We start from the raw sequence: 15,915 nt of genomic DNA on the forward strand, positions 1-15,915 counted from the left end.
GTCTTGGCTCATTGCAACCTCTGCCTCCCGGGTTCAAGCGATTCTCCTGCCTCAGCCTCCTGAGTAGCTGGGATTACAGGTGTGTGACACCACGCCTGGATAATTTCTGTATTTTTAGTAGAGACAGGATTTCACCATGTTGGCCAGGATGGTCTCGATTTCTTGACCTTGTTATCTGCCCACGTTGGCCTCCCAAAGTGCTGGGATTACAGGTGTGTGCCACCACTCCTGGCCTAATTTTTAAAATTTTTAGTAGAGGCGGTGGCTGATGCCTGTAATCCCAACACTCTTGAATTCCTGTGCTGAAGCAACCCTTCCACCTCAGCCTCCTGAGTAGCTGAGATTTCAGGCACACGCCACTGTGCCTGGCTTGAAAGTATAGTTTTTGATGCTAGCTTAGTATTTAATTGTACAGATGTATCAACATTTATGACAGGGAGTGGTGGCTTATGTCTGTAGTCCCAGCACTTTGGGAGGCTGAGGCAGGAGGATCTCTTGAACCCAGGAGTTTGAGACCAGCCTGGGCAACATGGTGAGTACCTGTGTCTACAAAAAAGTACAAGAATTAGCCAGCCGTGGTGGTGTGCACCTGTAGTCCCAGCTACTTGGAAGGCTGAGGTGGAAGACTTGCTTGAGGCCCAGGGGTTAGAGGCTGCAGTGAGCCATGATTGAAACACTGCGCTCCAGCCTGAGTGATGAGGCAAAACCTTGTCTGAAAGAAAAAAGCCCCAAACCATTTACTTACTCATTTTCACCTGTAGTTTTTGTTGTTCATATATAACTGCAATAATAACTCTGAACATATTTTGAAACCTGTGTATCCACAAATACCCCCAACTTCCTGAGACAAGGTGAGGAGCTCTTCCTGTCCTAAAGTGAAGCAAGACTCCTTCGCAGGCCTCTAACCTGGAAGCAGCCCTGCAAGACCACCGTGTTGTCACCAGGTAGTGCCTAAGCACCCTGGTGATGTTTTCTGTTCTCTCTTCCCTTCAGGAACATTGTTCCGTGGCTTAAGAAGTACGGGACCAACCCCAGCAATGGAGAGGTAGGTGGCTGTGCAGGAGTTTCAGTAATGCTGGTGAGCGCTGTCCTCTCACCTCTGCTTTTATTCTGGTGGTTTTCATGAACACGGGAACATGGGAGAGAACCGTTCATGGGACCCAGTGAGGAGGGACAGTCTTCCCCTCCTCTGCCCACACCCATTCCTTTCTGGAAACGCTTCCTGCCTGTGCATGTCTTTTCTCGGGCCATATCTGTGATCCAGTATAACCTCATCTGAACTTGATTCTATCTGCAAAGACCTTATATAAACCCTTGATTATATCCAAGGCAGGCCACATTCACAGGTTCCCAGTGAGCATCAGTTTCGGGGGGACATCATGCAGCCTAGTTCCGAGGGAGATCTAGTGTGTTTTACCAGTGACCGTTCCCTTCCTGTTGGACACTTGCATGTATTCCTCCACTTCTTTCCTGTGGCCTGGGGCAAGAGCTCAAACTGCAAGCGAGAAGGAGGGTCAGGACTCAAGGGGGCTCCCTGTGCTGGAGCCGCTGGAAGGGAGCTCCCTGGACAATATGACCCTTCCTACCAGGCCAGCAGGAGAAGCTGGCAGCCCGTCTGTGTTGTCTCAGCTCTTCCGGCCCTTGTGATGTTCTGCAGGCTGCAGGGTTCTGGGGACTCTTTCTAGATGGAGTTGGTGCTCCTCCAAGGCTTCCCTGTTCTCGAATACAAGGGGAACTTGGCCAGGGGGCTGGTTTTGAGTGTTCTTGGACCAGCCGCTAAAGCCTGTGGCTTTTCTGTTTCAGATGCTTGGGTAGGGGGCTTGTGGCCTTGCCTCCTTAGGGAGGGCACTCTTCTTTCTTGGTCTGTGTCACTTAAAGACTGTGTTTCTGTGGTGTCTGCTGCTGGGAGCCACGTTGGATCCCAGGGTCTTCCCCCAAGGTCTGTGCCCCAGCCTGGGAAGTCATCTTCTGTTGCTCTTCTCAGCAGGGGTCCCTGCTGCCTGCCTATGCCCTATGTGGCTGGGTGTCTGCCTCAGGGAGCAGCCTGGTGGCGAGGTGGGGGTAGGTGGGGTTTTCCTGTCCGTGGCTGCCCTCGTGGCCTCTGCTGTCCTAGTGGATGCTGTCATTTGGTTGCAGCTGGGGTGCATTTTGCTACTTCGGGTGTTTTGCTTCATAGGTACTCTTTGGGGTTCCCAAACTTGTCGATTGTGCTGGCCCCTGCACCCACAAAGTCTGATCTGGCAGTTAGCCACACTGTTAGGGCTTACATCAGGGAGGTGCCGCCATTTCTTTGTTGCAAGCTGTTCTTTGTTCTTTGTTGGGGTGAGTCTGCAGGAGCACCACACACATCTTTATTCTGTACCTGCACCTCTCCCTTGGCCTGTTCTGGAAGGGACCTTGCTGTGGGCTTGCTTGGCCAGACCTATGGGTGTCAGCAGAGCCTTGCTAGCCAAACCTCCGAAGAGAGTTCCTGGGCCAACGGCTGGCTGGCCCATGTGACTTTTGGAGCCTCAGGAGGAGCCTGTTGTGTCAGGGAATCTCTCTGCTCAGGTCTTGTGTCTGAATAGGGACCCTGCTGGCCCACCGGTGGTCTCCTCCACACCTGTAGTGATGTGGGGAGGTGGGGGTAGTTGAATGACAAAGGAAGGAACAAAGGTGGTTGGAGGAGCAGATGTGGTCAGTTGGGCTGGCCAGCAGCAGGCAGGGCCCACGGAAGGCGGGGAGGGCAGCACAAGGACCTGCTGCTAGCTTACAGCCCAGCCCCAGGAGCCTCCCCCTACATCTCCCCTGTGCCTGGGTGGGCATAGCTGGTCCCAGCCCACACCAGGTGGCATCAGCTGCTGGGTTGTGACCCTGAGTGAGGTGCTCCCCAGCGGCACATAGCTCTGCCTCCCTTCCAGGGTCTCCCCACAGCCCCGCCCCCAGCAGTTACTGCCTCTGGTTGTCCAGACTTTGTTTTATGGGAGAGTTTCCTGTGGAAGAGCTGCACTGCAGACACACCACGGAAACCGAGAACATTACCCGCCACCTGGGATGGGGGAAATAAGAAAAAAGAAAAAACATCCAGAAACAGAAAAATAGAGAGTCCCACCTTCCCAGCACAACCATTCTTAGCATTAGGGTGTATTTCTTACTTTCTCCCCACTTTCAGTGTTTTGTTTTTCTTAAATATTCATATGACAGAGCACTTTGGGAGGCCAAGGCAGGCAGATCATGAGGCCTGGTGTGGTGGCGTGTGCCTGTAGTCCTAGCTACTGGGGAGACTGAGGCAGGAGAATCACTTGAACCAGGGAGTCGGAGGTTGCAGTGAGCTGAGATTGTGCTCCAGCTTGGTGACAGAGACTCTGTCTAAAAAAAAAAAAAAAATTCATATAACAGAATAATAAGGTGGAACCGTGTGTCCCCCCCACTCTAGCTGAAGAAATATGTTCACTTTTTTTTTTTTTTTTTTTTTTTTGAGACAGAGTCTCACTCTGTCGCCCAGGCTGGAGTGCAGTGGCCGGATCTCAGCTGCACTGCAAGCTCCGCCTCCCGGGTTTACGCCATTCTCCTGCCTCAGCCTCCCCAGTAGCTGGGACTACAGGCGCCTGCCACTGCGCCCGGCTAGTTTTTTGTGTTTTTAGTAGAGATGGGGTTTCACCTTGTTAGCCAGGATGATCTCGATCTCCTGACCTCATGATCCACCCGTCTTGGCCTCCCAAAGTACTGGGATTACAGGCTTGAGCCACCGCGCCCGGCCATATGTTCACTTTTTAATTTTAGAAGTACTCGGTGCTCACCGTAAAGATGTCCAAACCCTGCAGAAGTATAACACACACCACCCTGTGGCCTGGTCCTCTGCTCGGGGTCACCTGTGACGGCTCTTCTCAGAGCATGGTGGGGATGCCACATAAACACAACTGCCCGACAGCATCCTACAGCCCCTGTGAGGTCCTTGCAGGGTCTTGCAGTGCTGCGATCTCAGCTCACTGCGAGCTCCGCCTCCTGGGTTTATGCCATTCTCCTGCCTCAGCCTCCCGAGTAGCTGGGACTTCAGGCGCCCGTCACCACAACTGGCTAATTTTTTTTTTTTTTTTGTATTTTAGTAGAGATGGGGTTTCACTGTGTTAGCCAGGATGGTCTCGATCTCCTGACCTTGTGATCCACCCGCCTCTGCCTCCCAAAGTGCTGGAATTACAGGCGTGAGCCATTGCGCCCGGCCGAGGCCTTCCCTTTTGTCCAGAGCTGCACAGGATTGGCTAGTCAGAGACTTTTCCAGCCCATCTTTGTCTGACCCCAGCATCTCTGTGCATCAGTTACTTATTCATTATCATTAATTGTTAACTGTGCTTCTTCCAGAAGCTGGACGGGAGGTCCCTGATCAAGCTGAACTTTGCCAAGAACAGTGAGGGTGAGTGAAACTATCACAGCCACCTCTGGGCTTGGCCTCCTGACCCAAGGTCCCAGCTCTCACCAGGTTTCATACAGAATCAGTCATTGCTTTCTGACCAAGCTGGACACCTGCTTTTATTTATTTATTTATCTTTTATTTATTTATTTATTTAGAGACGGAGTCTCGCTCTGTCGCCCAGGCTGGAGTGCAGTGGCGCCATCTCAGCTCACTGCAAGCTTCACCTCCCAGTTCACGCCATTCTCCTGCCTCAGCCTCCCAAGTAGCTGGGATTATAGGCACCCGCCACCACACCCAGCTGATTTTTTGTATTTTTAGTAGAGATGGGGTTTCTCTGTGTTAGCTAGGAGGGTCTTGATTGCCTGACCTCATGATTTACCCGCCTTGGCCTTCCAAAGTGCTGGGATTACAGGCGTGAGCCACCGCACCCGGCCTGGACACCTGCTTTTAATTCTGCCAAAAGTGTCATAGGGCCAGGCACGGTGGCTCACGCCTGTAATCCCAGCGGTTTGGGAGGCCAAAGTGGGTGGATCACGAGGTCAAGAGATCAAGACCATCCTGGCCAGCCTGGGCAACATAAGGAAACCTTGTCTCTACAAAATGAAACCTAAAAATTAGCCAGTGTGGTTGAGCGCACCTGCAGTCCCCACTACTTGGGAGGCTGAGGTGGGAGGATTATTGGAGCTTGGGAGGTTGAGACTGTAGTGAGCTGTGATTGCGCCACTGCACTCCAGCCTGGGTGATAAAGCTAGACGCTGTCTCAAAAAAAGAAAAAAAAAAAGACAGGGTCTTGGCCTGTCGCCCAGGCTGGTCTCAAACTCCTGACCTCAAGCAGTTCTCCCACCTCGGCCTCCCAAAGCACTGGGACTAGAGGTGTGAGCGACCTCTAACTTGAGACTCTGACTAATTTGAGGCCCTAACTTGGCCTCAAATCAGGATTTCGTTTAAGAAAAAGTCCCCACAAATACATGTGGTTGATATCTCTGAGCCCCCCACCACACTTTTTTTCCCCAGAAGTGGACACTTCTTTGACAGGGCCCCTGGCCACTGAGTGGGGACTCACAGGCAGAGAGACAGTAACCAAGGCCAGGTACAGTGGCTCATGCCTGTAATGCCAGCACTTTTTGAGAGGTTGAGGTCAGGAGTTCAAGACCAGTCTGGCCAACATGGTGAAACCCTGTCTCTACTAAAAATACAAAAATTAGCTGTACATGGTGACGCATGTGCGCCTGTAGTCCCAGCTACTCGGGAGGCTGAGGCAAGAGAATCGCTTGAACCCAGGAGGCAGAGGTTGCAGTGAGCCACGATCGAGCCACTGCATTCCAGCCTGGGTGACAGAGCAAGACTCCATCTCAAAACAGAGCAAAACAAGGCTGGGCACAGTGGCTCACGCCTGTAATCCCAGCACTTTGGGAGACTGAGGCGGGTGGATCATGAGGTCAGGAGATCGAGACCATCCTGGCTAACACGGTGAAACCCCATCTCTACTAAAAATACAGAAAAATTAGCTGAGTGTGGTGGCTAATCACACCACTCCGTCTCAAAAAAAAAAAAAAAAAAGAAACAGAGCAAAACAAAAAAAAGATAGTAAGCGGGCAAGGGGATGGGCGGTTGTGAAGGAAGAGCTGACCAGGGGCCGGCGGGGGACGTCGGTGAGAGGTAGAGCTGTCAGGGCTGGAGCATGGGTTGTTTCCTGCTGAGGGCCAACTTCAGTAGGAGGAGGCGGCTAGCATGGTGCTCACCCAGGGGTGGGCTGGAGGATCTGAGGAAGATGCAGGGGTTGGGTCTTGCAGGATGAATAGGAGTTTCCTAATGGTATGGAGGGGTTTGAGGGGGTGAGCTGCTGTCCCCACGGTTCCCTGCTCTGGCTGCTGACATGGGGTTCCACCGCCTCCCATTGCTGACTTTGGCTGAGTTCTGCCCTGCCCTGGCCCCCCGCAGTCCTCATTGGGATGTTCACAGCCCGCAGAGGTGACTGACTTTCCTGTGTGTGCCTTCTCTCTAGGGAAGTACCACTGCCCGGTGCTGTTTACCGTGTTCACCAACAACACCCACATCGTGGCTGTGAGGACGACCGGCAACGTCTACGCCTATGAGGTGTGTCCTCGCTCCGGGGCCTGGAGATAGCGGTGGGGAGATCTCTGCTGTGTGTTCCCAGGATACTGGCTGGGCTGTGTGCTATGGGCACGGCCTGTCCTTGTGGGGTTTAGTCACAGCCACAGGCATGGTCATCTGCCAAAGCTCTGGCAGTGCAGCCTCCCCATTTTCAGGCAGGTCAAAAAAAGGGTTGGGGGAGGTGCATCCTTCGGAATCCCGGCAGTCCTGGCTGCCCAGCAGGGACCCTTAAACCCCAGGGGGCCCTCCTGCGTCTTCAGCAAAGCTCACGTGCTGGGAAGGCACCCGTGTTCTGAGGACAGGCCTTTAGGGTTGAGAGGGGAGTGCTGGCCCCGGCTCTGCATGGAGCCACTTGTCCCCGGGAGGGAGCTGTCTCCTGGAGGAGTTCTGGCTGGGAGTGGGTGTAGGGAGAGAGGAGGCAGCCATGTTCACACATGGGTCCTCCTCTCAGGGGCGAGGTGGGGCAGGCCCCACATGGCAGGAAAGCCGACCTTTGTGCCATTTTCAATCCTGCACCTGGACGTTTGTGGGGTGTAGGTGGCCAGCGCTGCTCCAGGGGCCTTGGGGCCACTTCTTGTCAGAAGCCTGCACAAACTGGCATGGTCAGTCCTCGTCAGTGGAGCGAGGACTCTGCTAGAACGTACCCCAGGAGTGCAGGCATCTCATGTGCACAGCCCCTGCCCACGGGGGCCTGGCGCTGCGCCTGTGCACAGGAGGAGCTCGGTGAAGGCTGTAGTGAGTGGGTGGGTGGCTCGCTGAGCCTTTTTGCTGATCAGTGTGCAGACAGGAGCTTCCTGCAGGAAGGTTGCTGCAAGGCTGAACTGGCTCATCGTCTGAGGCCCAGCCAGCTTCGCCTTTGTGGGAGCCTCTGCTTTCAGCCAGTGGGGTGTACACTGCTGTCTCTCTCATTCCTCATGCCTCTCAAATCATGCCACGGTCGGGGCCAGCTCCAGTCCTCCCTGCTTGCAGTCCCCTGTGCCAAGGCTTGAGGCAGGCATTGTAAAACCACTTCCTCCTGGCTATAGGCAGTGGAACAGCTAAATATCAAAGCCAAGAACTTCCGGGACCTGCTGACTGATGAGCCCTTCTCCCGGCAGGACATTATCACCCTCCAGGTGAGTGTCGCCTGCCCGCCTGCCCCAGCTGCCTTCAGCCCCTGCAGCCAGCCCAGGCCTCTACGGGGCCGCCGCCTCAGTCTAGCTCTTACATCTCCTCCCCGATCCCCCACCCCCATGTCAGGGTCCCTCATATCTGTCCTCAGAGCCTCCTAAGGCATCTGAATGGCCACTCTGCAGGCCTGGCTCTGCTTCAGCGCCTCGACGGCGGGAGCTGGTGTGAGCTCTGGGCCTTGGGGTCTGGCACAGGGCTCCCTGCAGATGTCAGAGAACTCCAAGTGAATTAACGAAAAACACTGACTTAGAAAAGCAGGTGCTGGCTGGAGTGTGGCCTGCTGAGTCAGTCACCTCTGTGGCTTGTCCCATTCTAACCAGAGGTTGGCCCGTGGCTGCCCACGTTCCTGTCCGAGAGCTCCCTAACAGCAATGAATGCTCGTTAACCATGTGCCTGGAGGAAGGTCGCAGCTCAGCCAGCAGCTAGCGAGGCCGTGTCCCCGTCCCTGCCCCTGCTTGCTGCCCTGCCTGGGGCAGACCACCTCCTCTGCCATGCCCTGCTTGAGTCCCCCCACCTCAGTGTAGGCCTGGCCTCTTCCCCACCTCTGACAGCTGGCCGACCTTTGCTGCATGTGGCTGCCATTTGGCCGCAGGCTGGGTTCACTCTGCTGGGCATTCTCTTTTTGCCACAGGACCCCACCAATTTGGACAAGTTCAATGTTTCTAACTTCTATCATGTGAAGAATAACATGAAAATAATAGACCCAGGTATGTACAACTAGGGGCTGGGCTAGGTGAGGGGGCATTTGGGTGAAATTGGGACAGTGCTCCCTGGGTAAAATCCTCCCTTTCCTGGAGGTCAGAGGGTCCCAGCCTAGACAGGCCCTGCATTTTCTGAACCAGTGTTCAGAGAATCCGAGCCAGCTGCAGCCTCAGAAACAACGGGCGGGATGGACTTGCTGCCCTGCCAGGACACCTGCTCAGGTTCCCCTGCTCCCTGCAGACTGGCCGGTGCTGTCAGTGGGCAGGTGGTGGGGTGACGGGGTCCTCCTGTTTTCCTGGCCGCTGGTGGCTGTCTTGCAGCCTTGGAGGAGCCAGCAGGACTCATGCTCAGAGGCCACTCAGCCTCGTGCTGCAGAGCAGTGGCCTGGGCACTTCGTGAGCGTTGTATAAACTGGGTTTTAGGGAGGCTGAGCACATGACTAGGGGAGATTTGAGTCAGGAGAGTCTGAGGCCAGGGTTGGGGCTGGGCCGTGTCTGTGCTCTCTGCACGGGGATGTCCGTCCCTCTCCACAGAGTGGACTGCTGTCCAAGGACCAGTAGGCAGCAGGCGCCCTCCTGAGTTGGCAAGAATGGGGGATTTCACATCCGAAAAGACCCCCACACACTTCTATTAAGTAAAAACCTTTAAAATTACGGAAGCAAAGGGGCTGGGCGCAGTGGCTTACACCTGTAATCCCAGCACTTTGGGAGGCTAAGGCAGGTGGATTGCTTGAGCTGAAGAGTTCAAGACCAGCCTGGGCAACATGGGGACACCCTGTCTCCACAAAAAATAGAAAAATTAGCTGGGTGTGATTGGCGCGCGCCTGTAGACCCAGCTACTCGGGGGGTTTAGGCAGGAGAATCGATTGAGCCCAGGAGGTGGAGGCTACAGTGAGCTGAGATCTTGCAACTGCTTTCCAGCTGGGGTGACAGAGCTAGGCCCTGTCTCAAAAAAAAAAAAAAAAAAAAAAGCAAAGTGTATACAGTAAAAAGATTAGAATATGCAGGAAACTACAACATGAAGTCCATCCTGAGACCCTTGTGAACTGCCTGGGGAGACCTTCAGGCCTGTAGCTGGGCACTGTGGCATTCTGTGGCTGGCAGTGGCACGGGGCCCATGCCATGGCTGGACAGCCCTGGCCTATTCTAGATCTGTTTCCCCAGCACGTGTGTGTGGGGAGGATACTGGGGGCTCGGCCGCTCAGGGCCATGCTACTGTTTTGTAGATGAAGAGAAGGCCAAACAGGACCCGTCTTACTATCTGAAAAATACAAATGCCGAGACCCGAGAGACCCTGCAGGAGCTCTACAAGGAGTTCAAAGGGGATGAGGTTCTGGCAGCCACCATGAAGGCCCCAGAGAAGAAGAAAGTGGACAAGCTGAACGCTGTGAGTGGTGGAGGGCACTCGGCCGAGCCCCGTCTCCCTGCCTATCTCATGGCCTCTTGGAGTGGTCCTGGGAAAGGGGTTCATGGGGGTCTGGGGTTACACGGCAGGGAGGCAGCCAGGATCCCCCAGAGCTGTGGTGCCCCTGATTGCTCTGAGCACACAGCCCTGGGGCTGCCCTGAGGTAGACAGAATCTGAGAAGGCAGAAGGGGAGGGGCTGACGTCCACACTGGTCGTTGAAGAACCAAGGGGTGTGTGGGGGCACGCAGGGGAGGAGACCCCTCCGCAGAAGGTCTGCCTTGTGCTGTGGTCCCAGCCTGAGCTCAGTGGCCAGGGCAGGCACGTGGAGTGGGCACGTGTGGTTCTGTGGTGGCTGGGAGGGCAGGGCCCGATGTGCACTGGGGCCCAAAGCCATGCCAGGGAGAGTTGGGGCGTTTCAGAGTCTGCTGCGGTGCTGAGGTGGATGGCGTGCCTGGGACCGCACAGAGCTACCTGTCTGGGGCTGCTGTGTTTGCTTCTTCCTCCTGTTCAGGCAGAGTGTGGGGATCTGGAGCTAGGGGGAGTGCAGAGACATGGGCAGGTATCGCTGAAGTTCTCCTTAAAGAATTATTCAAATTCTGGAAAAATTTAAAAAGCAAGTTTGTTGTCCATGGTCACCCCTCTGACACGCTGACACGCTGCCCTTAGCACTTTGGTATACTTTTTTTTTTTTTTGAGACAGGATCTTGCTGTGTTGTCTAAGCTGGTCTTGAATTCCTGGCTTCAAGTGAGATCCTCCTGCCGTGGCCTCCGAAAGTGCTGGATTAACAGGTGTGAGCCACTGTGCCTGGCTTGTATTTTCTTCTGATGGGAGAAACCCCTTTTCTTCCTCTATGATAAAAAATAACATTTACTGGGGCTTTCCCCCGACCCCTGATTAAATATGTAATGTGTTTAGTGTAGAAAATTTGAAACTTTAAAAAAAAGAAATGAGGCCAGGCATGGTGGCTCACACCTGTAATCCCAGCATTTTGGGAGGCTGAGGCAGGAGGATTGCCTGAGGCCAGGAGTTCAAGACTAGGTTGGACAACATAGTGAGGCCTTATCTCTACAAAAAATCAGCCAGGTGTGGTGGCAGGCGCCTGTTGTCCCAGCTGCTCAGGAGGCTGAGGTCGGGGGGTCACTTGAGCCCAGGAGTTGGAGGCTACAGTGCACCAGGATTGCACCACTGCACTCCAGCCTGGGTATAGATTAAGACCTTGTCTGATAAAAAAAATTAAAATAAAAATAAATGGGAAGTCAGCCATATACTCCTAACCCTGAGGTGGCCAGTCCTGTGTGGTATTTTATCTCCAGGGTTTCAGCTGATATCGTAAGAGTCGGGACCCAGTTGAGGCCAGGGGCCCCTGGCTCGGCCTGGCCTTGGCTTCTTCCTCCTGCTGGTCGGGAGGCCCTCCTGGAGGAGAGGCACCAAGCAGGGCCTGGGGGGCAGGGGTGGTATGTGGTTGGTTTCTAGGCAAGTGACACGTCCCTGCCCACCTGCCTCCCATGGCACTGCTGAGGTGCCATCCTGGTTTCCTTGGCAGGCCCACTATTCCACAGGGAAGGTCAGCGCTTCCTTCACCTCCACTGCGATGGTCCCGGAGACCACACATGAAGCAGGTAGCCACCTTTGCCTCTGTAGCCACCTGCCATGTGACCTGAAAGTGGCCGGGGGGCCGGGGGTGGGTGTGCTCCCCAGCTCCCACTTTCTTGGCCTGTCAGGGGCTCCCACTGTCACCTGAGCCCCTAGTCCTCCCCCTCTTAGCTGCTGAACCCCTGCCAGCCCCATGAGGCTGGTGCATGGCCTGAGCAGACCCTCAGCCTCCGGCTCCCCTGCTCTCCCCAGAGCTGGAGCCTAGTCCCCGCCTGTGTGTCTGAGGCCGGTGCTGCCTGGCACAGTGGGGCTGCCCCAGGGTAAGGGCAGGGGCCGAGCTGGGACCTCTGCTTGTAGCTGCCATCGACGAGGATGTGCTCCGCTACCAGTTTGTGAAGAAGAAGGGCTACGTGCGACTGCACACCAACAAGGGCGACCTGAACCTGGAGCTGCACTGCGACCTGGTGGGTGTGAAGGCCGGCCCCTCCCCATGTCCCAAGGTCATTTCTGGGGTCATTTGACAGCCATGTCTTAACTATAGGGCTGTGACTGGTATGTGCTTGTTGTAGGAAATTCAGCCTGTCACTAGGCGGGACCCGCAGCAGTGGCCTGTGTCCTTCCTAGGGGACTATGTTGGCAGCATGGCCTGCACACAGGTGCCAGTGTTTCAGAGAAGGGGCCAGGCCGCACCTGCTGCTCTGCCCACACTTCTCCCATGCGCTCTGCTCTGGGCCATGCGGCTGCATGGGGCCTGTTGGTTGCTGTTGTGGGTCTATCCTTGCCCAGTGTGGACGGGCAGCTGACTCGACTACATATTAAAGACCAGCCTGGCCAACACGGGGAAACCCCGTCTCTACTAAAACTACAAAAATTAGCCAGGTGTGGTGGTGCACCCCTGTAGTCCTGGCTACTTGGGAGGCTGAGGCAGGAGAATGTCTTGAACCTAGGAGGCAGAGGTTGCAGTGAGCTGAGATCGTGCCACGGCACTCCAGCCTGGGCGACAGCAAGACTGCATCTCAAAAAAAATAAAAAAAGGCCTCCTGTGACTGTGGTGAGCTGCCTTTGGCAGCTCTCTGCCTGATACAAGTATCGGGGCTATGTTGCAGACACCAAAAACCTGCGAAAACTTCATCAGGCTTTGCAAGAAGCATTATTACAACGGCACCATCTTCCACAGATCCATCCGGAACTTTGTGGTGAGTGATGCGAGTCACTGGCTACACAGATGAGCTTGGTGGGACATCGGGGGCTGGGTGGGCTTGTCCCTGCCCCGTTCCAGGGCCCTGGCCCATGCCGCGGTGGCCAGGATGAGTCCAGTCGGTGATCTTCTGTTGGGGAACCCATAGGCTGACCCTTGAGGCCCCAGCCCATCCAGCACTGGGTTCACACAGGGAGGTGGCTGGGAGGGCCCCTCATCATCACCAAGAGCCCAGCCCCCGTATGGAGCCATCTAGCAGGAGGGGTCTCCTTCAGTCAGGCAGGCAGTGGGCCTCGGCTCTCAGAGTGTGACTTGCTCACTGGCTTTTGTTTTCACAGATCCAAGGGGGTGACCCCACAGGCACAGGCATGGGTAGGTACTGGTACTGGGCCCCTCTCTGGGCACCTTGGCTGCTCCTTGGGGCATGAGGGAGTAGCTGGGCAGGGACTGTGCAGAGCTCAGATGTGGAATCTGTTAGACCAGGGTGGAACGACTGGCAGCCATCAGTGTTGTGCCCGCTCAGGCCTGGCCCTCAGTTTTCTCATTTCCAGGTGGCTGTGAGGCCTGCATGGTAGAGGAGGCAGGAGTGTGTGGTCTCTTCCCTGGGCCCCTGGGGTCTGCCTCAGACCACGGCCAGCCCTCCCTCCTGCAGCCTCTCCAAGCCCGTCAGCCTGACAGCTGCTTGGGTCCAGGCCCTGCCACTCCGTATTCCCATAGCTTGAGTGATAATGATGGCGGTCTTGACTCTTTAATCCCTGTCCTGGGGCAGGCCCCAGGCAGGGCTGGGGTGAGTGGGCAGTAGCCTGCCTGTGTGGAGGCGTGGGGCCTCCAAAGGACCCAGGAGTTGGTGACATGGGGCCGGGGGCCACCCTATCAAGTGCCCCTTCTCCAGGCTGGGCTCAGCAAGGCCCTGATGCCCCTCGGGACTCTGAGGTTTCTGGTTCTGCCTCGGCTGGGGCCCAAGCTTTCCTGCTTCTGTGGGCCTTTCTCTTCCAGGCGGGGAGTCGTACTGGGGGAAGCCCTTCAAAGATGAGTTCCGGCCCAACCTCTCTCACACGGGCCGCGGCATCCTCAGCATGGCCAACTCAGGGCCCAACAGCAACAAATCTCAATTGTGAGTCAGCCGGGCTGGCTGGGGTGGCCTGGGAGGTGAGCCAGCACTCCCTGCAGGTTCTCCCTCTTGGCCCTCCCTGAAGGGCGTGCTGGTTCTGAATCAAACCCAGACAGTGTACGGCACACCTAGGCCAAGCATGTGCACCTGTGTTCAAAAGGGGGGCCCCCAGAGTGAGTCAGCAGGGAGAGCTGCCCGCGCCCGGTTTGTCCTCGAGAGACCAGAAGTCATGAATTACTGGAGGTCCAGAAGGGCCTCTTGATAGGGACCAGGCGTTCGTGTGGGTGCCTGTGGCCAGGCAGTGCTGGGGGAGGTCAGCGTGCTGGAGTAGCGTGTGGGAGGGATTGTGCAGGGCATGGCCTGGACAGGGAGAGGCGCCTGGAGAGACACAGGATGTCTGGGGAATGCGTGGCCCTGGTGCATGTGGGGAGCAGTGTGCAGGCTGGTGGCAGGCGGCAGGGGATGGGGGGCCAGCAGGGCTGTGGGGGCCAGATGCCTGTATTGTGGAAGAACAGAGGTGCCCTTTCCATCCACCTGCCACCCCAGACAGTGGCCTGACTTTATGTTTTAGTCTTTCAATCATTTTCTTCACGTGGGTCCGGTGACTTTCTGGATAAAGCAACTTCTTAAGGACCTTTTATAATTTGTGATACTTTTGTAAATGGACTTTTTTTCCAACTTTTGGGGATCATTGCTCATGGAGAGAAAAACTCCTGTTCATTTTATATTTAGCCACTTTATCACATTCTCTTATAATTAAAAAAGGGTTTAAGAGTCTTCTGGGTTTTCTAGATAGTCACGCTTATCATCAAAAGCTGGCCGCCTCTCTGCCACCCTGGTGTGCTCATCAGTCCTGTCACCGTCATGTCACCGTGGGCCTGATGGGGAGGAGGAAGTGGGCGTCTTGCTTTGCTCCACAGGAATCGCTGTTTTGCCTTCTCAGAACATTTGTTGTTGGGCTGTTTTTTAGGAGGGTGGCTGAGTTTCTAGAGGTTTCTTTCTTAGCATCTGTTACGATGATTCTGTGCTTTTCTGGTCCTCCTGGGATTTGTGGATGTGGCCACTACAAGGCTAGAGTGCATGGGTGTCTGCGTGGCATTCTGGGGTGAACCCTGGCCTCTCGTGGCTTTGCTGTGGCCTTCCACCGGCTCACTGTCTTGTCACACGTGGTCTCAGTTGTGTGGACTGGCTCCAGGAGGTTTTGCTGTGACAAGTGTGGACCCTGCATGTTGTGAGCAGAGCTGGCTGTGGCTTTGTAGCCTGGAATGGTTAAAATCACAGGGGTGGCCGGGCGTGGTGGCTCACACCTGTAATCCCAGCACTTGGCGAGGCTGAGGTAGGTGGATTGCCTGAGCCCAGGAATTCGAGATGAGCCTGGGCAACATGGCAAAACCCCATCTCTACAAAAAATTTAAAAAATTAGTGGGGCATGGTGGTGTGTGCCTGTAGTCCCAGCTACTTGGGAGGGTGAGGTGGGGGATCCTCTGAGCCCGGGAAGTCAAAGCTGCAGTGAGCTGGGATCGCACCACTGCACTCTATCCCGGGCAGCAGTGAAACCCTGTCTGGAAAAAAAAATCACACTGGCGTCAGCTGTGGTGAACAGCCGGCCAAAGGCAGCTGGCAGCCGTTCGTGCCACTTCCTTGGGGCTTTCATTTCAGGGTTAATGGGTACTTGTTCCCATGAAGCTGATGTTCTCTTGGCCTCTCTGTGCTCACCTCTTTTTTTTTTTTCTTTCCTAATCACACTTTCTGTTCCTCGATCCCTTAATGGTCTTTGAAGGGTTTGTCTGTTTTCACTTCCTGTGGAATTGTTTTCACTCTCTGTCTTTGCTTCTTCATGGTGCTTTTCCTCCTTCTTCACTTTAATCCATGTCTGCTTCTGGAGCCGCGTCTGTCATTTTGAGGGTGCACGTTCCCTCTTCACTGCTTGCTGGCGGTTGGTAGCTTCCCTTTCAGTTTCCTCTTAGCCAAGGATTGCCTAGGACTGTTGGTTATTTTCAAGTAGGTTGGGTGCATGGTTGGTTCTTGTTTGGCAGGGGCCAGGATGGGGAATCATTTTATTATTTTTTATTTCTCTTTGGCTTAACCAGCCTGTGAAATGGCTGACAGATCAGTTGCCACCTTCTCTTCCTTTTTTTTTTTTGAGATGGAGTTTCACTCTTGTCGCCCAGGCTGGAGTGCAATGGTGGGATCTCGGCTCGCTGCAACCTCCGCCTCCCGGTTCAAGCAG

General features: G+C 55.0%; 1 protein-coding gene across 1 annotated transcript in view; it reads left to right on the forward strand.

Moving 5' to 3' along the window:
- The window catches only part of PPIL2 (peptidylprolyl isomerase (cyclophilin)-like 2), a gene marked incomplete at its 5' end in the record, with an annotated part of 21,428 nt that overhangs the window by 1,112 nt on the left and 4,401 nt on the right, over window positions 1–15,915 (forward strand). Inside the window, 11 exons of the mRNA XM_011987362.1 lie at window positions 994–1,045; window positions 4,339–4,390; window positions 6,396–6,487; window positions 7,531–7,620; window positions 8,307–8,382; window positions 9,603–9,763; window positions 11,327–11,402; window positions 11,734–11,840; window positions 12,483–12,572; window positions 12,913–12,946; window positions 13,571–13,688. Coding sequence (XP_011842752.1) covers window positions 994–1,045; window positions 4,339–4,390; window positions 6,396–6,487; window positions 7,531–7,620; window positions 8,307–8,382; window positions 9,603–9,763; window positions 11,327–11,402; window positions 11,734–11,840; window positions 12,483–12,572; window positions 12,913–12,946; window positions 13,571–13,688 — 948 coding nt within the window. The remainder of the gene's footprint in view (window positions 1–993; window positions 1,046–4,338; window positions 4,391–6,395; window positions 6,488–7,530; window positions 7,621–8,306; window positions 8,383–9,602; window positions 9,764–11,326; window positions 11,403–11,733; window positions 11,841–12,482; window positions 12,573–12,912; window positions 12,947–13,570; window positions 13,689–15,915) is intronic.

Source organism: Mandrillus leucophaeus, unplaced genomic scaffold (genome assembly GCF_000951045.1).
Source record: "Mandrillus leucophaeus isolate KB7577 unplaced genomic scaffold, Mleu.le_1.0 Scaffold308, whole genome shotgun sequence".
NCBI classification, from domain to species: Eukaryota; Metazoa; Chordata; class Mammalia; order Primates; family Cercopithecidae; genus Mandrillus; species Mandrillus leucophaeus.